Source organism: Rattus norvegicus, chromosome 4 (assembly GCF_021556685.1).
Source record: "Rattus norvegicus strain SHRSP/BbbUtx chromosome 4, alternate assembly SHRSP_T2T, whole genome shotgun sequence".
Lineage (NCBI taxonomy): Eukaryota > Metazoa > Chordata > Mammalia > Rodentia > Muridae > Rattus > Rattus norvegicus.
The window spans coordinates 44,515,001-44,535,000 of record NC_141537.1 but is presented as its reverse complement, the minus strand read 5'-3'; the positions used below and the strand labels follow the sequence as shown (position 1 = coordinate 44,535,000).

The 20,000-nt window shown below is 37.4% G+C and overlaps 1 protein-coding gene across 3 annotated transcripts in view; it reads right to left on the bottom strand.

Annotated features, from left to right (window-relative positions):
* Foxp2 (forkhead box P2) overlaps positions 1–20,000 on the bottom strand; it is a gene marked incomplete at its 5' end in the record, with an annotated part of 499,310 nt that overhangs the window by 9,197 nt on the left and 470,113 nt on the right. For all 3 annotated transcript variants that reach the window (NM_001271104.2, NM_001446500.1, NM_001446501.1), the window contains 1 exon segment: positions 19,076–19,239. In NM_001271104.2, the coding sequence (NP_001258033.2) occupies positions 19,076–19,239 (164 nt within the window).

The following is a 20,000-nucleotide window of genomic DNA, read 5'->3' as shown; positions in this document are numbered from 1 at the left end:
ACTTGTGTCTTCTTTGGAGAATTTTATTGAAAGAAAGAACATTACAGAGAATTCTCCGGTTCTCAACAAAGAGGAATGATAAGGGGAATGTATTGTCAAAACATAAGCAATACGTTTTGTAAAAGGAGAACTACAGAGTTATGTTCCCTTTCATCTTAAGAAAAATTAATATTCGAGGATGTTTCTCCTTATCTCATTTCTCTATATAAAATATATAACTGAATTTAGACATGGATATTGACAAAAACGTGAGATAAAATACTGCAATTTTTCTAGCAACCTATTATCTAACTTACTTATACGCAGCAATGTTTCTAAGTAACAAGTTGCACTAAGAAATCAAATCTTCCTCCTCAAAACTGCTATTAGTGCGTTTCCCATCCCAGTTTGTTCCTGCTCCCTTTACTGTGTTTCCCTATGCACACAGAGCCTGGAATTGCCTCCCACACACAATATCCTACCTAGGAACACCCTCCCCATCATTTAAAGATTAATGCATATAGAGTTGACTCCCCACACACTATCCAAATTATACCAATCTTCTCCATGAAACCTCTGAAGCATTTTAAAAATTGCTTATGCTGATATTCTAAACCAAAAGAGTCTTTTAATCATAAACTCCATCCAACCTGGGGATGCTTTATTTAAAGTTTTCATTTTCTTGGGTTGAAAGTATCCTCATGGTTGATGCAGCGTATGATTCGAAGACTCTGTGTTTTGCTGTATCAGCATAAGCAAATAAGAGAAATGGACTCGAGGACAATGTCCTTCAGTATAATGAATCAGAATCTCACTATGTAGCCCAGGCTAGCATCAAACTCACCATTATTCTGCCTTAATCTCCTGGGTGCTGAGATTCCAGTCATGCATCCTAATGCCTGGTTTATATATTTTGATAGTTATATAATGTCTGGAAATACCTATTTAAACTTAAAAGTTTTGAATATACACGGGACATTTATCAGACCTACTTACGAAAAGGTGGCTATTATATTAACCTTAGGAGTTTGCTCTAGTTATCCTCAGTGCTTAGGCCTTGCCATTCGCGAAAATGTTCCGAGTCCTAGATTGAATTAGGAAAATCTAATTGTTTGTTTCCTCATTTACTACTCAATGTGATCCATATGTTCACTTGTATGGTGCCTGTCAATATAGAAGAGACAGAACTCTGTCTCTCTGTCTCTCTGTCTGTCTCTCTGTCTGTCTCTCTGTCTCTCTGTCTGTCTGTCTGTCTGTCTCTCTCTCTCTCTCTCTCTTACACACACACACACACACACACACACACACACACACACTTTTTGTGTGTTAGGGTTTACAGAGAATTTTTATTCTTGTGGCTGTTAATAGTATCTTTCTCTTCTTGCCTCTAACCCAGGGGTGCTAAATTTGTTTACTTTTGTAGCATCCATTTTCCACATGTTTCAATATGCCATATGTAGCATAATTAAGATCATTTTTGGAAAAAAAAAACCTCCTTTCTCTCTTAGAAAAACCCATGACAACTTAAGTAAAAAGACCTTGTCTTCTGTTACCTCTCTACAAATCTTCCTCTCAGGTGGAGTCGTCTGAAGGATTTTAATTACAAGGCAGTCATTTAATACAATAGATTTCCACATATTTATTATTTTGATTAATTTGGTAGTGTAGCATAAGGAATACTGAACAGTTTAGTCGCCTCATTTATAATCTTCAGTAAGGCAGCAATGGCTAAGTAGTTAAGAATATAGAGGGCTCTGGGGACAGAGAACTTGGATTTGAAGCCGGGCTCTATTCCTAATAGGTCAGTGAGGATACTGTGATCTAACTCTACACATTTCAGAGTTTTAGTCATAGACAAGAGACGCAAAAAAAATCTATTTTTTACAATGCTATTACGTATATTATAAACACATGAATTACGTATGTATAAAAATATACATACTACATATATGTAAAATTGTGAATAATTTCATTCCATGCCTGGGTCACAAATCATAAATAAATATTAGATACAGTAACAATGTAAAAAGAAACCTTATTTCTTTTTACAGAAGAAGGTATGTTATAAACACAGAAACTAATAATTAACATGGATTTTTTTGAAAAAGAATATTTTAATCCTTCTGTCTGAGTAAACATTATGACTATCTCAGAAACGTCACAACACAAAAACAAAAATACTCATGGCACACACTTCAGATGCCAGTTACACAACCCATAATGATGAGCTACCTTTTCTTAAAAGAATAAGGAAATATAATAAGTAACACAATTTGTTACTATAATTATTCGAAAGAATGATTAATGAACAGATTCCTGACCATCACAATGCAAAGCCAAAGAGCTGAAGTCATGTCTCAGATCATCTTATATCACATGGAAAGCTAATTTCAAAGGAAGGAGTCAGCATCGACATGCACTCCTCAGAGAACTTCCACATTTCCTCTCCTCAGTCATCCATCACGGGGCTCATCATTAGCTCGTCAGTAAAATCATTAACATACATGCATCGAGTGGTTCAGGCTTGTATCATATTTGCTGTGCACATTGGGGCTTACTCAGTTCCGATAATACATACTAAGATAAGAAAACCTAGAATAGATGAAAATTAATATTTTAAGAAATATAGCAAATTTATGCATATGTATATATCACACGTGTATTAAGAACTAAATTTACTTTATGCCAGAATTTCCTTTATGCTAGTGTTCTTCGAATCAAGTCCCCTAGATTGGTAAAGGTGTCAAAGCTTCAACCTCATTTTGCTTTGTTTTGGTATTTTTAATCTTATTGGTTTTTTTGAATTAGTTTTTGTGGGTTTTTTTTCTTGTTTCTTATTTCTTATCACATTTGTTGTTGTTATTGTTGTTGTTTTGTGAGAAAGATTGGAGGGTGAGAGAGAGAACATAAGGCTGAGGAAGTGGGGAGGGGGGAGGTAGGTATCTGGGAGGGGCTGGGGGAGAAAAAACATGGTCAAAATATATTGTATAAAAATTAGTTTTTAAAGTTTCAATTTTACTTTGTTTTGGAAATCAGTCAACATTACTAATATTTCCTTTTGCCAAAGTTAACTTAACAAAACTCTATTGAGTGTTTCTATATGATTTTTACTATGTATCTGAGAGCCAATAATCTAGAGTAGAGAGATACATAATAGAAAATCCCAGTTTTCCAGGAAAAAAGGTCCTAAGTAAAGCAGTAATTAACAGATACGGAAGTTCATATGTGGGAGAGGTTATTTTCCTCTGAGAATTATTCTAATAAATTAAAATACATACACATACCTGATGGAATTTGTTAAAGAGAAAAGAGCAAGGACATGTTAAGACATACATGGGGTAATTGCTTATAAACTCTTGCTTATCAAACTCCTCCTGGACTTGAGGTTTAGGCATTTATCATAGCACATTCCCCTAGTGATATGAAATGTATCTTCTGCTTCAGGAGTTCAATGCCCTATACACTAAACTTCAGTCCTTGGAAAACCTGGTAATAATAAAGAAGATTATACTTCAAAAATATAAATTATAACAGTTTAGAGCAACGAAGTACATAACATTTGAAACATTGAAGGTATACATTACTGAAAGTTATAAACACGCCAAAATTACAGCTGTTGGTCTACTGGTGTTCATTATTTCGCTTCTTAGACCTTAAACAAAGATTATTTAGTGGGTTTATTTATAACATGTTCAGGTAGAAGCATAGGTGGTTTAGATGAAATACACCTCCATGTCATTGTTTTGCCTGTTACAGCCCAGTGTTTATCAGTTATCTGATTATTAGAAAGAAAGCACTAACCTTGGGTTAGAAGGGGAGATGTGTAGTAAAATCTACATTTGTAATAAATTTCATAGTGCTTCCAAACGATTGAAAATATGGCAAATACATGTAAGTGAATATTGTAGCAACTTCTACTTTGACTTTTTTCTCCATCTTTATTAAATCGGGTATTTCTTATTTACATTTCAATTGTTATTACCTTTCCGGGTTTCCAGGCAAACATCCCCCAACCCCTCCCCCTCCACTTCTATATGGGTGTTCCCCTCCCATCCTCCCTGATTACTGCCCTTCCCCCAACAATCCCATTCACTGGGGGTTCAGTCTTGGCAGGACCAAGGACTTCCCCTTCCACTGGTGCCCTTACTAGGATATTCATTGCTACCTATGAGGTCAGAATCCAGGGTCAGTCCATGTATAGTCTTTGGGTAGTGGCTTAGTCCCTGGAAGCTCTGGTTGGTTGTTGTTCAAATGGGGTCTCAAGCCCCTTCAAGCTCTTTTAGTCCTTTCTCTGATTCCTTCAACGGGGTCCCGTTCTCAGTTCAGTGGTTTGCTGCTGGCATTCGCCTATGTATTTGCCATATTCTGGCTGTGTCTCTCAGGAGAGATTTACATCCGGTTCCTGTCAGCCTGCACTTCTTTGGTTCATCTATCTTATCTAGTTTGGTGGCTGTACATGTATGGGCCACATGTGGGGCAGGCTCCAAATGGGTTTTCCTTCAGCCTCTGTTCTAAACTTTGCCTCCCTATACCCTCCTAAGGGTATTCTTGTTCCCCTTTTAAAGAAGGAGTGAAGCATTCGAATTTTGGTGATCCTTCTTGATTTTCATGTGTTCTGTGCATCTAGGGTAATTCTAGCATTTGGGCTAAGAGCCACTTATCAATGAGTGCATACCACGTGTGGTTTTCTGTGATTGGGTTACCTCACTCAGGACGATATTTTCTAGTTCATTCCATATGCCTATGAATTTCATGAAGTCATGTTTTTGATAGCTGAGTAGTACTCCATTGTGTAGATGTACTTTGATTTTTAAAGTCAATTATTTATTCAGTTAATAATGGATATTTCTTCAAACTAGAACACAGTACTTTTTAAATGCTTTAAAATGATTCTGTCCATGAGGGAGAGACTTTGAGTTCAACTACTCCATTTTAGTTCACTATTTAGCAGTTACTATAAAAAAAATCGATTTAATTTTTTTGCATGAAGAGAGCATGATACCTCACAAATAATGTAATTTGTACTTGGGGGGATTACAAATATTTGAAACTTCTTTACATAATTGTATGGGGAGACTCAATTTCTGTTGGAAAGGTATAATACCTTTTATTATTTCAGAACAAAGTCAGAAAATAAAACTATCCAGTACTTCTAGCAGGTAAAATTAATCTCTTGTTATAATTTGAAAAAAAAATAAGGCACTTGATAATGTATAAACGGGGAGGGGGAGAGACCGGAACAGTGATTTTTGCCCTCATAAGTTCATTTAAAACGTTATGTGTTTTTAAATTTATTTTATTCTCGGTGTGTTAGTGTTCTGCTCAAATGTATTTATGTACAGCACATGTGTGACTGGTTGGTCCTCACAGATTTCAGTAAAGGGAATTGGAATTGTGTGAATTGGCATAACGGATGGCCAGGAGCCACTACTTAAGTGCTGGGAATTGAACCCATGCCTTCTGAAAGAAAACGTTCTGAGCCATCTTTCCATGCCCAGTTTTTAAAACCATCCATTACACAGAGGAAATAAAGCACGCACTATTCAGTATGATATTGTTGCAGTTTGTTGCAGTTTGCTCTCCAACCCTAATCCGCCCGTACAAAGAAAACGCAACTCAATTAATATGAAAACAATCTAGCGTCTAGATTGGGCAGATTCACCCTACACTGTCCTATTCCTAGCTCCCAAATCCCTCATCCCTTGCACCTTTTATTTGCCAGGTCTCCAGCTTCTCCTTCTCCCACGACAACTCTCTCCTCGCTTCTTTCCTTTCTCCTCCCCTGACTCCTCCCCCTCCTGACTCCTCCCCCTCCTCACTCTTCCCCTCCTGACTCCTCCCCTCCTGACTCCTCCCCTCCTGACTCCTCCCCTCCTGACTACTCCCCTCTCCTGACTCCTCCCCTCCCGACTCCTCCCTCTGCCCAAATCTCGAGCTCTTGCCTTTATTTTACAAATTCAGAGAGAACTCCAAGGCAAACCACAACATTATACAAGAAACACAGTGATGGATGCCATAGAAAAGTGCTGAGGAAGCCAGGAGAGACTCTGAGACTGAAGTATGACTACTTCAGGATGTGGAGATCTTTTTGGATTGGCTGTGAAGTATTGGAGAATTGTCACACAGAGAAAAGAGAAAGGACAGAGTGGAAATGAAAAAAATATGTAGAGGGGGGTCTTACATAAATTATCAACATGACAGGGAGGGCTGCTAATATAATAATTAAAAAGCTAGGAAATTAAAACAAGAGCAGACGGCGAAGAGCCTTCAGCTGCGCCACAGATCGTGTGTATTTCTGTGCTTTCAGGGGAAGGCTATTGATGATTAGGGAGTAGAGAAATGTTTTACAATTGTTTTGCACTGCATAAACAGAGTGGAGAACAGTGGGAGGAGGACTGACAGTTCAGAGCTTTCTAGTACAGTGTGATAAAGTTCTGAGGACCAGGGCAAACAGCACACTAAAAATGGTGGGAAGGAAGCAATTTAGGCTGTAGGTTGTGGAGTGGAAAGCTTTGCATTTCTTGGTTCTTAAATTTATATGTGTTTGAAAGGCTTCCTTCTACACTCCATCATGGGCACAGGGGAAGCTTATAATCAAACGTGATGCTGATGAATCACATCTATATGCATATATAGATGAATTACATATAAGTGGATATGCACACATATGCATATGCACACATATAACACACACACATTTTTCAAGGCTCAAGAAACTGTGGGTGTGACCTCAGAAGGCTTCAGGTTTACTAGAGAAGGTGACGGGTAACGAAGGTGAAATTTACGAGCCACAGTGACTCCAATGCTTGTGACAACAGTCACCATAATATTGACTCATGCTTTCTAGAAGCATTACTTATATCTAATTTTCAGACTGTGTTCTTATGACATTTTAAGGGGAAAGATTTTCAAATGAATTCTCTAAGAAAAGGGCATTCAATTTTGCTCTTTCTAGTAAAAAAACAGCCATGTTTCTATCGCATGGTAGCCAAAAACAGGAAACCAGTGTTTGCAGTTTAAAAATTAAACTTTAAGTACATTTACTATGTAAAAAATAAAATTGCATGCTTATGCAATTATACACACACATATGTATACACACATATATATTGTGAAGTAGTCGTTATTTTAAACAGATTTCTCTATTCAAATCGTTACCACGTTTTATGGCCAAAGCTTTTCCAAATCAATTCTGGTCCATTATCATCATTGACAGTCTTTGTCCGGAATGTAAATTCCTAAAGCATGCCTGTTAAGAAGTAGGTAGCCTACACTCTTGAGTGCCTCCTCTCCATATTTAAAAACAAAAAGTCTGTATCTTTATCATGATTTCGGAGATAACAGCTATAAATTCTGATGCCCGAACTTTGCTCCAATCTTTTATTACCCACGGCACTCCAGGTGGCCTGACCAGTGCTGGTGAGGATGAATGCTCAGAACGAGCCACGCACGGTTGAGTCACCGCTCTATTCTTCGCATTCATCAGTCAAAACTGAACTTAGTGCTTAAAATTGTGATTTATGTAGGCAAGTAACAGTCACAAATCAGTACATTCCAGAAAACTCAGTGTAAAAGCTGACTTGATGCTAACCTAAAATTTTGACTCTCTGGGCACACAAGCTCTCTTCATCCCTTGTTTTGATGTCTGTAACGACCTATACACTCAGGGAATGGAGATGCTCAGACCATTATGTTTCAGCACTAAGCTCATTTGTGCTTATTAAAAGAAAAATCAGCTTGTCTCATTTGAGGAATCCACAAACTAGCAGTTGATTTTAGTATTCTAGCGAATCGCTCACTCTTACAGTCACCCTCCATAAGTGCGTATTTCCAAACCACAGAGGACAAGTTACATTAATACACTGACTTGTTGCCTAAAGGAACGTGTTGCTTCTTTTGTTGTGAAAATTATAAGGACCTAAGGCATCAGTGAAGGTGGAAGAAATGTTAATATTTGCCTGCCCCCTAAAGCAGAGTGACATTACAAGAGGGAAGTTTATCTTTTGAGATTGTGGTCACATAGCCTAATCCCTAGAGGGATGTAAATTTTACTCACTATTCCCTTGTTCAAGACTATGGTAATGGTCCTATAAATTCTTCCTGGTTATCTTTTGAATGAGAAAGGCCTATGTGTAAAGTTTCTTAAGCTGAAATATTTTAAAGACATCTCAGTAAATGTAGGACAGACTAGAATCTTAGTAGTGCTTTCTCATTTCAAGTGATGTCAATATGATTAAGTATGGCTTGGATGTTTTGGTAAAAACATAATTAAATGGTGTATGAGAGACTCACATGGTGTGATACAATGTGAACGTGATTAAACCATGAAGCCTGGTATGAAAACTCAGTGGTGTAGGGTTTGCTTCTGAAGGTGTAAACTCTGAGGTCAATCCCCAGTACTACATACAATCACTACAATCAATCAATCAATCAATTAATCAATCAATCAACCAACCAATCAAGCTGTCTAGTTCTTTGTATGTAATGTGAACCTATGTGTATATGTACCATATGAAGCTGGTGATGAAATGTGAAGTCTTAAAATGTACGATATATATCAACAAATATAATGAAGAAAAATAATTTGAAGAAAAATGCAATTTATGACCCATATCTATAATGCAGAAGATTTCAGTAAAAATTAGATAAATCACGTACAAGACTAAATGTTACAAAAGACTGCAAATTTTTATGTGTTTTATATACTCATTGTAGATTATTTCTTTATAATCTTTATTCATATGCTCTCATTATTTGAGAACAGTTCAAATACATTTAACATATATCTCCTAAAAAAGGTACAGCACGCTCCTTTCTCACAGTTGTGTACTGTTATTGTATATTTAAAAGTATACTCTGAAGCTACATTAAACCTTTATTTGTACTAAATGTAACTTGAATACTTCCCCCATGTAGGATATAAAACTTCAAAGGAAAAAGTTTAGAGTTATACAAGTCATCCCTGCCCTTCCTTTAGAGTTGTGACCTAACTAGTGAATAGTATTTAAACATATGAGAATAGATTCTCTACAGACACATGACGAACATCGATTCCATAGGTTCTGCCTATTTCATAAAACTGCATCCCAAATTTCAGTTAACAGAAACCTCAAGAGCAAGATGGGAGTTTACCTTAAATAACTACATTTATTCCTCAGTAGAGTCCAGGCTGTTAAATGAATAAGAATCACCACTTGATACTTAGGCTACTAACATAAACAATGTATACAATTTTCAATCTGTCTATTTTATATTTGTTTTAATACGTTTTGTTCCAACTAGCTCTATTTGCCAATGGCAAAACACTCTCACTTTCAATGTAAATGTTTTGAATATATAACATTCTAAAATACAAATACAGACTTCTTGGAGATAGATTTAATTTCATGAGACCCATTGTTTCTATTGCTTCTTTTCAATAGATAATTTCTATTGAATTGATTGTAAATGTGTAAAAATTGCAAGTTTAGTTATCTCCATTTATATTTGGAAATGACAACACCTGTTTAGAAAAACCTGTTGCTTTCTTGTTGAGGAAACAGAACTTACCTACTGTATTATAGAAATAAACTGTTTAAGTAAAACCAAAATTCAAATAAAATATTTACTCTTTTACAAAAGAGAGGAAACCACTTGATTAATTCTTAGGAAATGAGAGCTGCTCAGGTTAACATCAGTAAACTTACATTTCTGGCTGTAAAATATTTATGCCATTCTATGTAAGACTTTGTCCTTTCAAAGGACGATCCAGGTTTTGTCAGTAACAAGTAAACTATTACAGTATACATTTAATTTTTCAATGCAGATGGATGAATGACAATAATAGTACAACAGCCAGGAATAAAGTTCTCAAATCTTTATTAATATATTTCATTTTGCAACTTATGCCATCTATGTTTTTATAGATTAAGAGTCTACCTGATATCTAATACCTGCAGATTAGATTAATCATTATTGTTATATGACTAACTTGCCTATAACTACTTCCTCTAGGACAAAACATACCAGTCCTACAGGCGCAAAATTCCTTCTTCTTTCCTCTTGATGAAGATGAAAATATTCCTTCTTGAAAGAAATGTGTGACCAAGAAGAAGTGACAGAAATTGGAATGAACCAGTTTTTCTCCATCTCATGTATACCATAAGTATGTCAGGTATACGTAACCTTTGCCAGGATATAAGGAGAAATACCCTACTAATTCTCAACATCTGCTAAACATAAACAAGTAAAGTTTATTTTTAAATTTAAAGCCGAGATCTAACTTTAATACTAGCATACTTAATAAACCACTTTCTGTCTTTAACAATGTGGGCATTGTAGTAGTTGATTGCAAAGTTCTGTTATTTTTTTCAGATAGTTATTTTGTTTCCCCTCTAAGACATATTTCAACTGTTAATGATGTAGTTTATAATTCTAGCCTACATCTCAAATAGTCCTGACTTCAAGATGTATCTACCAATTCCATTACAGTCAACAGACATCCTAAGAAATGAAACAACAACAACGAAAACCAGTCCAGCTTAAAGATATAAAACAGAAATTTGCAATCACAAGCATATGTCTCACAATTTCTCTAAGACTTCCTGAAATAAAACCTAGCTTAGATCTTAACACTTAGCATCTAGTCCTGCCTTGCTGCTGTCCCAACTCCACGGAAGCTCCCTCTCTAAAATCTGTTTGGTTTTATTTTTTGGACAAAACTTCAGTCTGCAACATCAGGATGCATGGGTTGATGGAACATCTGTACCAGTTTCTGTTTAATTTAACTGGTCTTCTTGGATTCTGAATTGTTTTTGCTTTTTTTTTCTTGGATTTTTTTATTTATATTTCAAATGTCATTCCCTTTTCTCCACCCAACCACCCAGCCATTCTTGTCTTCCTGCCTCCCCGCCCTTATATTCCCCTACAATGGGGAGTCCCGCCTTGGCAGAACCAAGGGCTTCTCCTCCCTTTGGTGCCCAACAAGGCCATCCTCTGCTACATATGCAGCTGGAGCCATGGGTCTGTCCATGTATAGTCTTTGCATGGTAGTTTAGTCCCTGGGAGCTCTGTTTAGTTGGTATTATTGTTCTTATGGGGTTACGAACCCCTTCAGCTCCTTCAATCCTTTCTCTAACTTAAAGATCTCAATCTCACAGTCTTACAGTTGGACATAGGGCTCTGACTACTCCACTCATAGGTGGATTGTTTGTTCGCCCTGTCTGTCCCTTATTTTTCCCACTGTCAGTCTGCCTGAGTGAAAATGTTCTCCCTGTCAGTTGGCTCTTAGTAAAGTTGGCACCTAGAATATCTTTGTAGGCTCTGATTTCCAGTCAGACTTCACATGGTTCATGCTATTAGGTCTATCTATTCTTTGAGACCAGCTGCTCTGGTGGACCTAAACCCTTGCTCAGACTAAATCTCTGAGTTGACTCAAACTTCAGTTGTCTCCTAACCATGTCATCATACTATGTATAAAACATGAGAATGGAAGAGAAAATAAAAACAATGTTGATTTTTTTTTTTTGTGAACCTAGTGCATCTTCTATTTCTCTGATTTGTTGATTACAAAAGGATTATGGCTTTTATGCTGCAACATAAACTTATGAGCAGTAAGAGAATAAATACAGTGTAACCCCCTCCCCCCTTTTTTACAGTATAAACCTTAATGGCCTATTCTTTTTGTCTTTTAAAGGTTTAGCTGTTATTCCAAAGGTGAAGATCTAAGAAGCATTCATCTTCACTAATGATGTTAAATTATTTGATTAGTTGTGGCATATATATTATATTTATGCCTATCTATCTATCTATCTATCTATCTATCTCTCACCCTCTCTGTCATCTACCCATTAATTAGTTCTATCCTAATAACAGCTACTGCTTATGGAATGCAGCATCCCTGTGCTTCCAATTGATTTTATTCACATTGAAATATTATTAATAATTTACAAAAGTCATAAATTTTAATCTGTTTCAAAGGAGTTGAATATTTCTACTTCCTAATTCTTTTGTCAAAGCTAAAATTTAAAAATTTGGGTGGAGTGGATAGGTAGACTCTTTACTCTCTTCTGTTGTCTAGAAGTATGAAAAATATAATATCCAAGCAATATTTGCTCTTTAACCATTTAGAGAAGGATTCTTTGACCCTCAGAGACAGAAAATTTCTATGGCTCTCCAAACAGAGAAAAAGGAGATGTGTCTTCTAACAAATACCGTCTTTAGATATGAAACAGACTCAGTAAGCGACAGTACGGTCAGCTAAAGTGGTCTGACACACTTTGCCTAAATTGTAGGATTTCACACCATGGATGTCAGATAGCATCTGTAAAGTTCTATAAAAACCTTCAAAACCCTATAGGAACCCACAAATTTCCACAATTGGCACGCTGGGGATATCATACATTTTAGCAGAAGATGCTGTACCCTCTGGTAGGATCGTTTTATTAAGAGGAACTAGAATGAGTTGTAAGTACCACATACAGGGCCTGGAATAATGTCAAAAAGAACGGGAGCTACTGATCCATACTTGCAGCCCTCGACAAAGGAAATGAGATGATAAAGAGCTGGCTTCATCATGAGCGCCGCACAATCATTTCAGAGGGAGATCTCAAAGCTAACTAGCAAAGTTAATGAAAAAGTTTAGACATTAAATGAAAATGGAATTAAATCAGAACAAAAATTAGAAGAGGCCAAGAAAGGTTAGGGGTTAAAAACTAAAGATGATGGGAATGGTGCTAATGAGAAAATCTGCGACAACACAAGGGGAGCCAAGAAGGACCTGTTAGTTCAGAACGTAACAAAAGGCCCCAAACAGCACAAAATAATATTGCTTTCACCAGAGTGAAAACAATGAGAGAGCATGCCATGGGCTCAGATTATCAGTCGCTTTCGACTGATTTCCTCAAATGAAGAGCCATACCACTTTCATATGCTTTTGTCCAGAGAGAGAGAGAGAGAGAGAGAGAGAGAGAGAGAGAGAGAGAGAGTCAGAGAGACAGAGAGACAGAGAGACAGAGACACAGAGACAGAGACAGAGACAGAGAGAGAGAGGTAACATCTGTGGAAATTTTATATAAAATATCACCAACATGTGCCTACGGACAGTAATTTAAAATTTAAGGAAAGGAATAAGAATGGGGGGAGGGTCAAAGGGAATGTTACATATTCAAATCTCATGCTTTGTGATGACTCATGGTGTAGAGATTCAACTCCATATTAGAAAATTGGGGCTGGCTGAACCCTTTTAGCTATCTTTGTGACAAACTGTTACGCATACGTGAGGAGAACATATAATGCATTGGTGTGCTTTTACAACTTCTTGAAGCTCTCCAGGAGCCACAAATGCTGCCAAGATGGGAAAGATATGTGTGATTCAGGAACTTTGGAGGTACACAGAATACATACTGGTTACAGAGGTAAATATGACCTCATTGCAATCTTCTATAAACACATACTCCTTTTATACAACATACATTTCTTTACTGCCAAAGTTTATCTTCTAAAGATACAACCAATATGGATTGTTTTTAGATTTATTTATTTAACTTATATAAGTACACTGTAGCTATCTTCAGACACACTAGAAGAGGACATCAGAACTCATTACAGATGGTTGTGAGCCACCATGTGGTTGCTGGGAATTGAACTCAGGACCTCTGGAAGAGTAGTCAGTGCTCTTAACCACTGAGCCATCCCTCCAGCCCCTACCAATATGTTTTATAATGCAGCATATTAGTGTTCATTATGGTATATTATAAGCTCTCAGACTTGAGGCATTTTCTCCCATAAGAGGAGGAAACTAATGATCATTTGCAACCAAGGTCAAATATTTAGTAAGAACTTTTAAATGGCAGGAAAGTAGGGGCCTTGAGAATTAACATGTTAGAAATTCACCAGTAGGAAATAGTAATCCAAAAGAGAGCCCCCAGGAGAATGGGCAACTTGTGCATCAATACCAAGCCAGCTTTAGGAAGGATATTCACTTTGATCTTCTGGTATAGGGTGGGAAAATATTACAGTGAGGATCTCATTTAAGATTGCACAAGAGAAGGTGAATCTGAGCGAACACTTAAAGAATGAGGAGCAATAATGGCTGAATAGAGGAGAAACAAGGGGCTGTGCTAGTTCTTGTCATTTCATCATTAAACATCAATTGTTTACCACAGATTGGAAAAAAATAACCTTGGGATTCATCTTTCAATCCTGATCTAAATATTTTCTTCTCTTTTGTGTTTAACACATATGAGAAGGCAGTAAGTTTAAATTATATCTGGGTAAACACAGCATCAACCTAACTGAAGGGCAGAGGAGACAGCTCAGTTGGTGAAGTGTTGGGTGCACACGCATGATGCTCTGAGTTTATTTCTCCAACCACTTAGTATTCATAAAGAGAAATATTAGAGCTACTTATTGGCCAAGTAAATTAGGTTTTCCTTCTGCAGGGATCTAGCCAAATCATGGGTGTTGTTGTTGAAGGCATTACTTTGTAGAGCTAAACTGTTTGCATTGAACTGGCCACCGTGTCTAAAATACACTGTACATTATTAAGAAACTTGGTGTTAACGTGGAGATATCTGCAGAAAGAGCATGCGTGTCCCAGCGTACCCAGGTGCCATAGTATTCGTTCAAGGAATGGTACGAGGAACCAGCATTTTGGAACCAAGAAAATGAAGTTAGACTCTGACAGAAATACTAATCGGGAAAGCCTCTTGGGCAATAGGATCATTATGATAAGGAGAGGTAGATTTATGTAAGAGAAACCTGGCACAAGGTAAAGAAAGGGCAGGCAAATTCATGGTTTCAAATAAACGAAATGGATTTCTTTTAGGGGTGTGGGGAGCTTGTCTTTACACAAATAAAATTTTGTAAGGGAAGGACAGTTAGAAGAGTGGAATGTCTGGGTTGGTTCTGATGTTAAGGTCTTGTTTCCCAATTGGTTCTTGACCCATCAATAAAGACACCAGCGACCAATGACTGAGGAGGGAGGATGCAGGCAGAACCGGGAAAGCAGGGAAAGAAGAAGCTGGAGTAGGAGATAAAGTCAACCAGTTGTGAGAGTTTTCGGTTTTGAGTGGCCAATGGCACTCTCTCCGATTATGTCTGGGGTGGCAGGAGGGTTTTAGCAGTGCCCTGGGGAATAAATGGGGAAACCTGCATCTTTGACCTGCCTACCTTTGTTCCTTTATTCTAATGATGCATATCTCCACCGTCCTCAAGTACACATTCACATTCAGCCACATCACTATTATGCAAATGATTAAAAATCTTAACCACCTAAGCATTTCTGCTGTTTTTATCACCCCCACAGAATCTGACGACGATTAATTTCTTACACTCCACAAGCAAAATTATGAAGTCATCACTTTCCCTTCCTAGCCTGCCTTCTACTTTGCCCTGATTTTACTGTAGTTTACTGAGTTTTTCTCAGTTTCGTCTTAGAATACAGTCAGGTGCCTTTTCCCATCTTTATTTTAAAACACATATTGGATTAATTCATTGTTTTTCATGCCTTAAGGCAGATACGATAGCTACTATAGCTGACAAAAATGAATGCAGTTAAGACATAGTACACGTGGTGTGAGTTCGGCGACTTTGCCTCTTAAAGCAGAACACACTGACTGTACCAAACCCAGAGCCCTAGCCCTGAACAAGCTCCACACCGGTGAACAAACTCCACGTCTTGCTACTTAAGTCGCTTACGAGTCTGGTCGCATCCTCATCTATTCTAAACTCTGCATTTACTTCCGGGTTCTAAACCCCTGTCTAACAATTCTCCCTGGTTTAAAGCACATGAGTTACTAATTGTAGGTTGATATTCTCTTCGTTAGAGTTATTCACTACCCACAACTTCGGTTAACATTTTCTTTGCTTCTAATCTTGACTGCACTGAATCTGAGTAAAGAGCTCCATTCAGTAAATTCCTGTTTCCCTGCCTCATTGTTAATGGGCAGCTTACCTCCTGGATTATAAGAAAGGAGTAAGAGGATAGAAAGATAGTTTTGCCAAGCTATATGAACTTTTGAAGTGGACAGAAAGTATTAAAACCGAAAAATGTGTTTTGTATTGATTTGATTCTCACTTAAGTTTGCAATGAGATATTAAATCTTCACCTGAGTTCCTATCAATCAGTACCTTGGTAAATCTACAGCACAAGAAGCTTCATTATCTCCCAGGCACTCTGTAGTTGCATAAATCTTATGTAGTAGGTATTATAGAAAACATAGAAAGAAAAAAACCAAGGGGGGGAAAACTTGTCCACCCTCCATTGGGTACTGAATGCTGAATCAGGTCCAGTGAACGCTGAGTGCTGGACCACTAACAATCTAACACATTTGGGCTGAACTGTCTCTCTTTCATATTAACATCGACTTAACTAACCCATTGAAAACAACATGTAGCATGAATTCACGTAAAAACACAAAAATACTACATTTGTTTCATAAGACAGGACTTTCATTTCCATCCAATCCCCAAGTTTTCTGAACTATATTCAGGTAGAGGCAAACGAGTTTTAATTGATAGATCCATGCCAATAATTTCACTCTGCTTTGCTTCTTGATAAATACAAGATGCTTACAATTCCTTCCAAATAAGCATCTCGGAAGGGTAAAGCTGAGGACAGGACTCAGAGTGCTCAGGTGATATCTACAGGAAGTTAATGGAGCAGCACAAAGAGAGGAGAAGTATCAGCGTTGACTCGATATTTCGCGGGATAATTACAAACTTGATTTTCATTTATATTACTCAGGAAAAGACAAGTTATGGGGTTCTTCTAATTTTTTATCTTTTTCTGAAACATATTTCCTACAAAGAAAGGAAGGCTTTTCTTTCGTCTATGGAAAATAAACACAGGTACGTGTGTGTGTGTGTGTGTGTGTGTGTGTGTGTGTGTGTGTATGTGTGTGTGTATGTGTGTGTATGTGTGTGTGTATGTGTGTGTATGTGTGTGTGTATGTGTGTGTGTGTATGTATGTTGTTTCATGTCAATATAACATACATAACTGAGTAGTTTTTTATATAAATTGATAATGGTACTCCACCAGGTAATAAATATATTTTAATATTGCTTTTGGCATTCTACTATTTCTTTTAGATATTTCATTAATAACTTTAACAATAAACTAAATGATCAGAGCTACCAACCATCAAGTGAGAAATACCATGAGCCTAACGAAGCCATTATTTAGTCCAATTATTATTTCAGGTTCCAAAATACAATGTTTAATAAACTATTTTATTAAGTCATTAATTTTTTATTTTAGTCATCTTAGCACTGGACAATTAAACTTGTGAAAATTACTTCCTTCCGCATCTTCTTGCACATGGTTTGCACCGGTCTCCATATTCTGCATCGGAGCAAGAAAAGGAGAATCCACAGTCCACATACTGCTTTTACGCCTTTCATCTGGCTCCCCTTTTTAAGTGGAGAAAAGCAGGATCTAACTCTTGTTGGGTGTTTCAGGATGAATTCTTTTAGCATTTGCATAGGGAGTGAGCATTAGCACAGTCAGGAGAGCAACTGAAAGGAAAAGCCTCCAGCTACCACTCTCTGGCTGACGGGGTGATGGTGCAGATGTAAAACCTTCTGTCTCCTTGCTCTTTTTCCTTCCTTAGCGTGTGCCTAGTCTCCAGAGCATATATTTATGTTCTTTTTACTTGGAGTTTTATCACTTCTTTTGTATTATTTAACACAACTAAAGACACTTCCAAAAGACAGATTTCTCCGTTCTGGAAAAGTAATGGCTTGGAATCTGAAGAAACACATTAATGACTGCACCGTGGTTTTGCAAAGGTGATAGACTGAAAGTACCAGACATCGATGAGGCCTACGATCTCAAAGACGGTCAGATGTCAAACAGTGGACGGTATTTTAAAAATCAACAGAGTAATAATTTGTGAAAGGTCTAATGGAAATGGGCAGATAGCAGGGTTAGCTATCTCTCTCAGGCCTTTGACTAAATTCCCAGGGGGGGGGGAGAAAGAGTCCCGTATGGTTACATATGCTCATAATTCCAGCAGCTGGTGGGAGGCTGAGGCAGGAGGACGTATGAGAAGTCTGAGTGTGTGTTGCAAGAGTCTGAGTCTGGGTTGCGAAATGAGACACCATCTCAGAAGCAACAAAGGATCAAAGAGCACCACAAAGAATAAAATACACAAATGAAGACAAGGAGTAATCTTGTATCTCTATGTGAAGTTAAGCAGCTTGCAGACTAAGTCAGAGAACAGCTGTAGCATCTGAACGCCATCCTAACTGCTAAGAAGCACACGTACTTCATCACTCAGCTACAATTATTTCTCCAGGAATTCTCATCTCTCCAAGGGTCAGTACATTTTAGTAAACAAGAAACTGATACGCCTGACACAACTGAATAGGACCTGGCATTTTTGAAGTGTCATAAACTTTTCTGAAATCCACAATACATCAATTTTTAATACTCCTACTCTCTCAGCTCCATTAAAAAGATGGTAGGGGAAAGATTTTAGAGTAATTAATGATATAGTTAGCTGCTAAATATTAATAGGAATCGTAGTCTTGCATAAAATATAACATATAAACCTTGCCAATACAGACGCACCAGTAATTAAACTTGAATATGTAATTACACTGATTTATAAGACAGGCACAAAGTTACACTTTACCAGCGTCTATGTAAACTGTGGGTAACAGTTAAACTTTGCATTTTACGGTTTATAAAAATGGGCAATGTCTTGACTACAGTTCATAAATGGCTTAGAGTCCTGCAACAGTAGTAAAAATTATGACAACTTACCCTATCATGATTATTATTATTAAGCCATACAAACCAAACTGTGAGAATGCCTTGGAAGATGGAGATTCATCAGAGACAATACTTAATGCCCAACAGGACTTGAGTAGTACTAAGAATTTGTAGAAAGCTACCAATACTTGCCATATGGCACTTGGGATAATCTCTAAGATGTATTAGCAACAATTTTGATACACTTTACATATTGTGGACACAGTATAATTCAACTCCATTTAAACCTGTATGTTTTTACTTAAACCCCCATAATAAACTCCAAGGGAAAAAAAATCAAAATCAGAAGCATAAGAATATATTTTCATCCCTTTCGGGAATTTGTTAACCACACTTACATGTGTGGCTGAGGTGAGCAGCCCGGACTGCTGTTCCCATTGCTGTCGATGTGGTCCAGGGAACCATTGAGGTCTTCGTGGACGGCCTGCAGGAGGCCACTGGAGGCGTTATTGATCAGTCCAGGGTTACTTAGCAAAGGCAAACTGCTCTCTGCCAAGGCAGCCTATTGGAATGGACAAGGAGCAAGACAGCTTTTAACATGCCCGCCCTTTAAAGTCACTGCAACCGCACTCATCTCCTTTTACAGGATGCACATGGTATCGTAGATATTTTAGAAGTACTTAAATAAAATGTATGGAAAGACAATAATTCCTAACTGGCCACTTGCAGGCGAGAGAGCAAGGGCATTAGCGTGATGTGAGCAGATAAACAATAGCTCCCACAGCAAACTTTCCCAGTCATGTTAACCTTTCGCATAATGAAATGTTGAATCCTCACGCGTTCAGAAATACTCCAGGATAATATAAGCAGTTGCTCTGCTTTTTTAAAAAATGACCAGAACTTAACTCAAAATAAAGAAGTCCTGACATTTGCCTCCTCTGCATAAAAATTATATATTATAATTAAACTTTAAAGTTTTTGCCACAAGCACCATGTTCCCCAACACTATGATGTGAAATCATTTATGACAGCCTGGATAAATATTAATGCATAGCCACATGCATTTGCAAACGCTTCTATCAATCTAGCATTTGCAGGAAAGCCGAGTGTTCCAGATTTTGCCACAGGGTGTCCTTCTTGCTTCTTCACATCAAAAGTAGCTTGAATGAGAAGCAGTGCTTTCCATAGTACTAGGTACTACAACTTCCTTGGATGAGAAACCAACTATTAAGAACAATCATAACCTCACCTAAATAAAAATCATGCCAAAAGTAAAGTGCCCAGACGTCCAACCAGGACAATAATGGAAACGTGCATTAAATG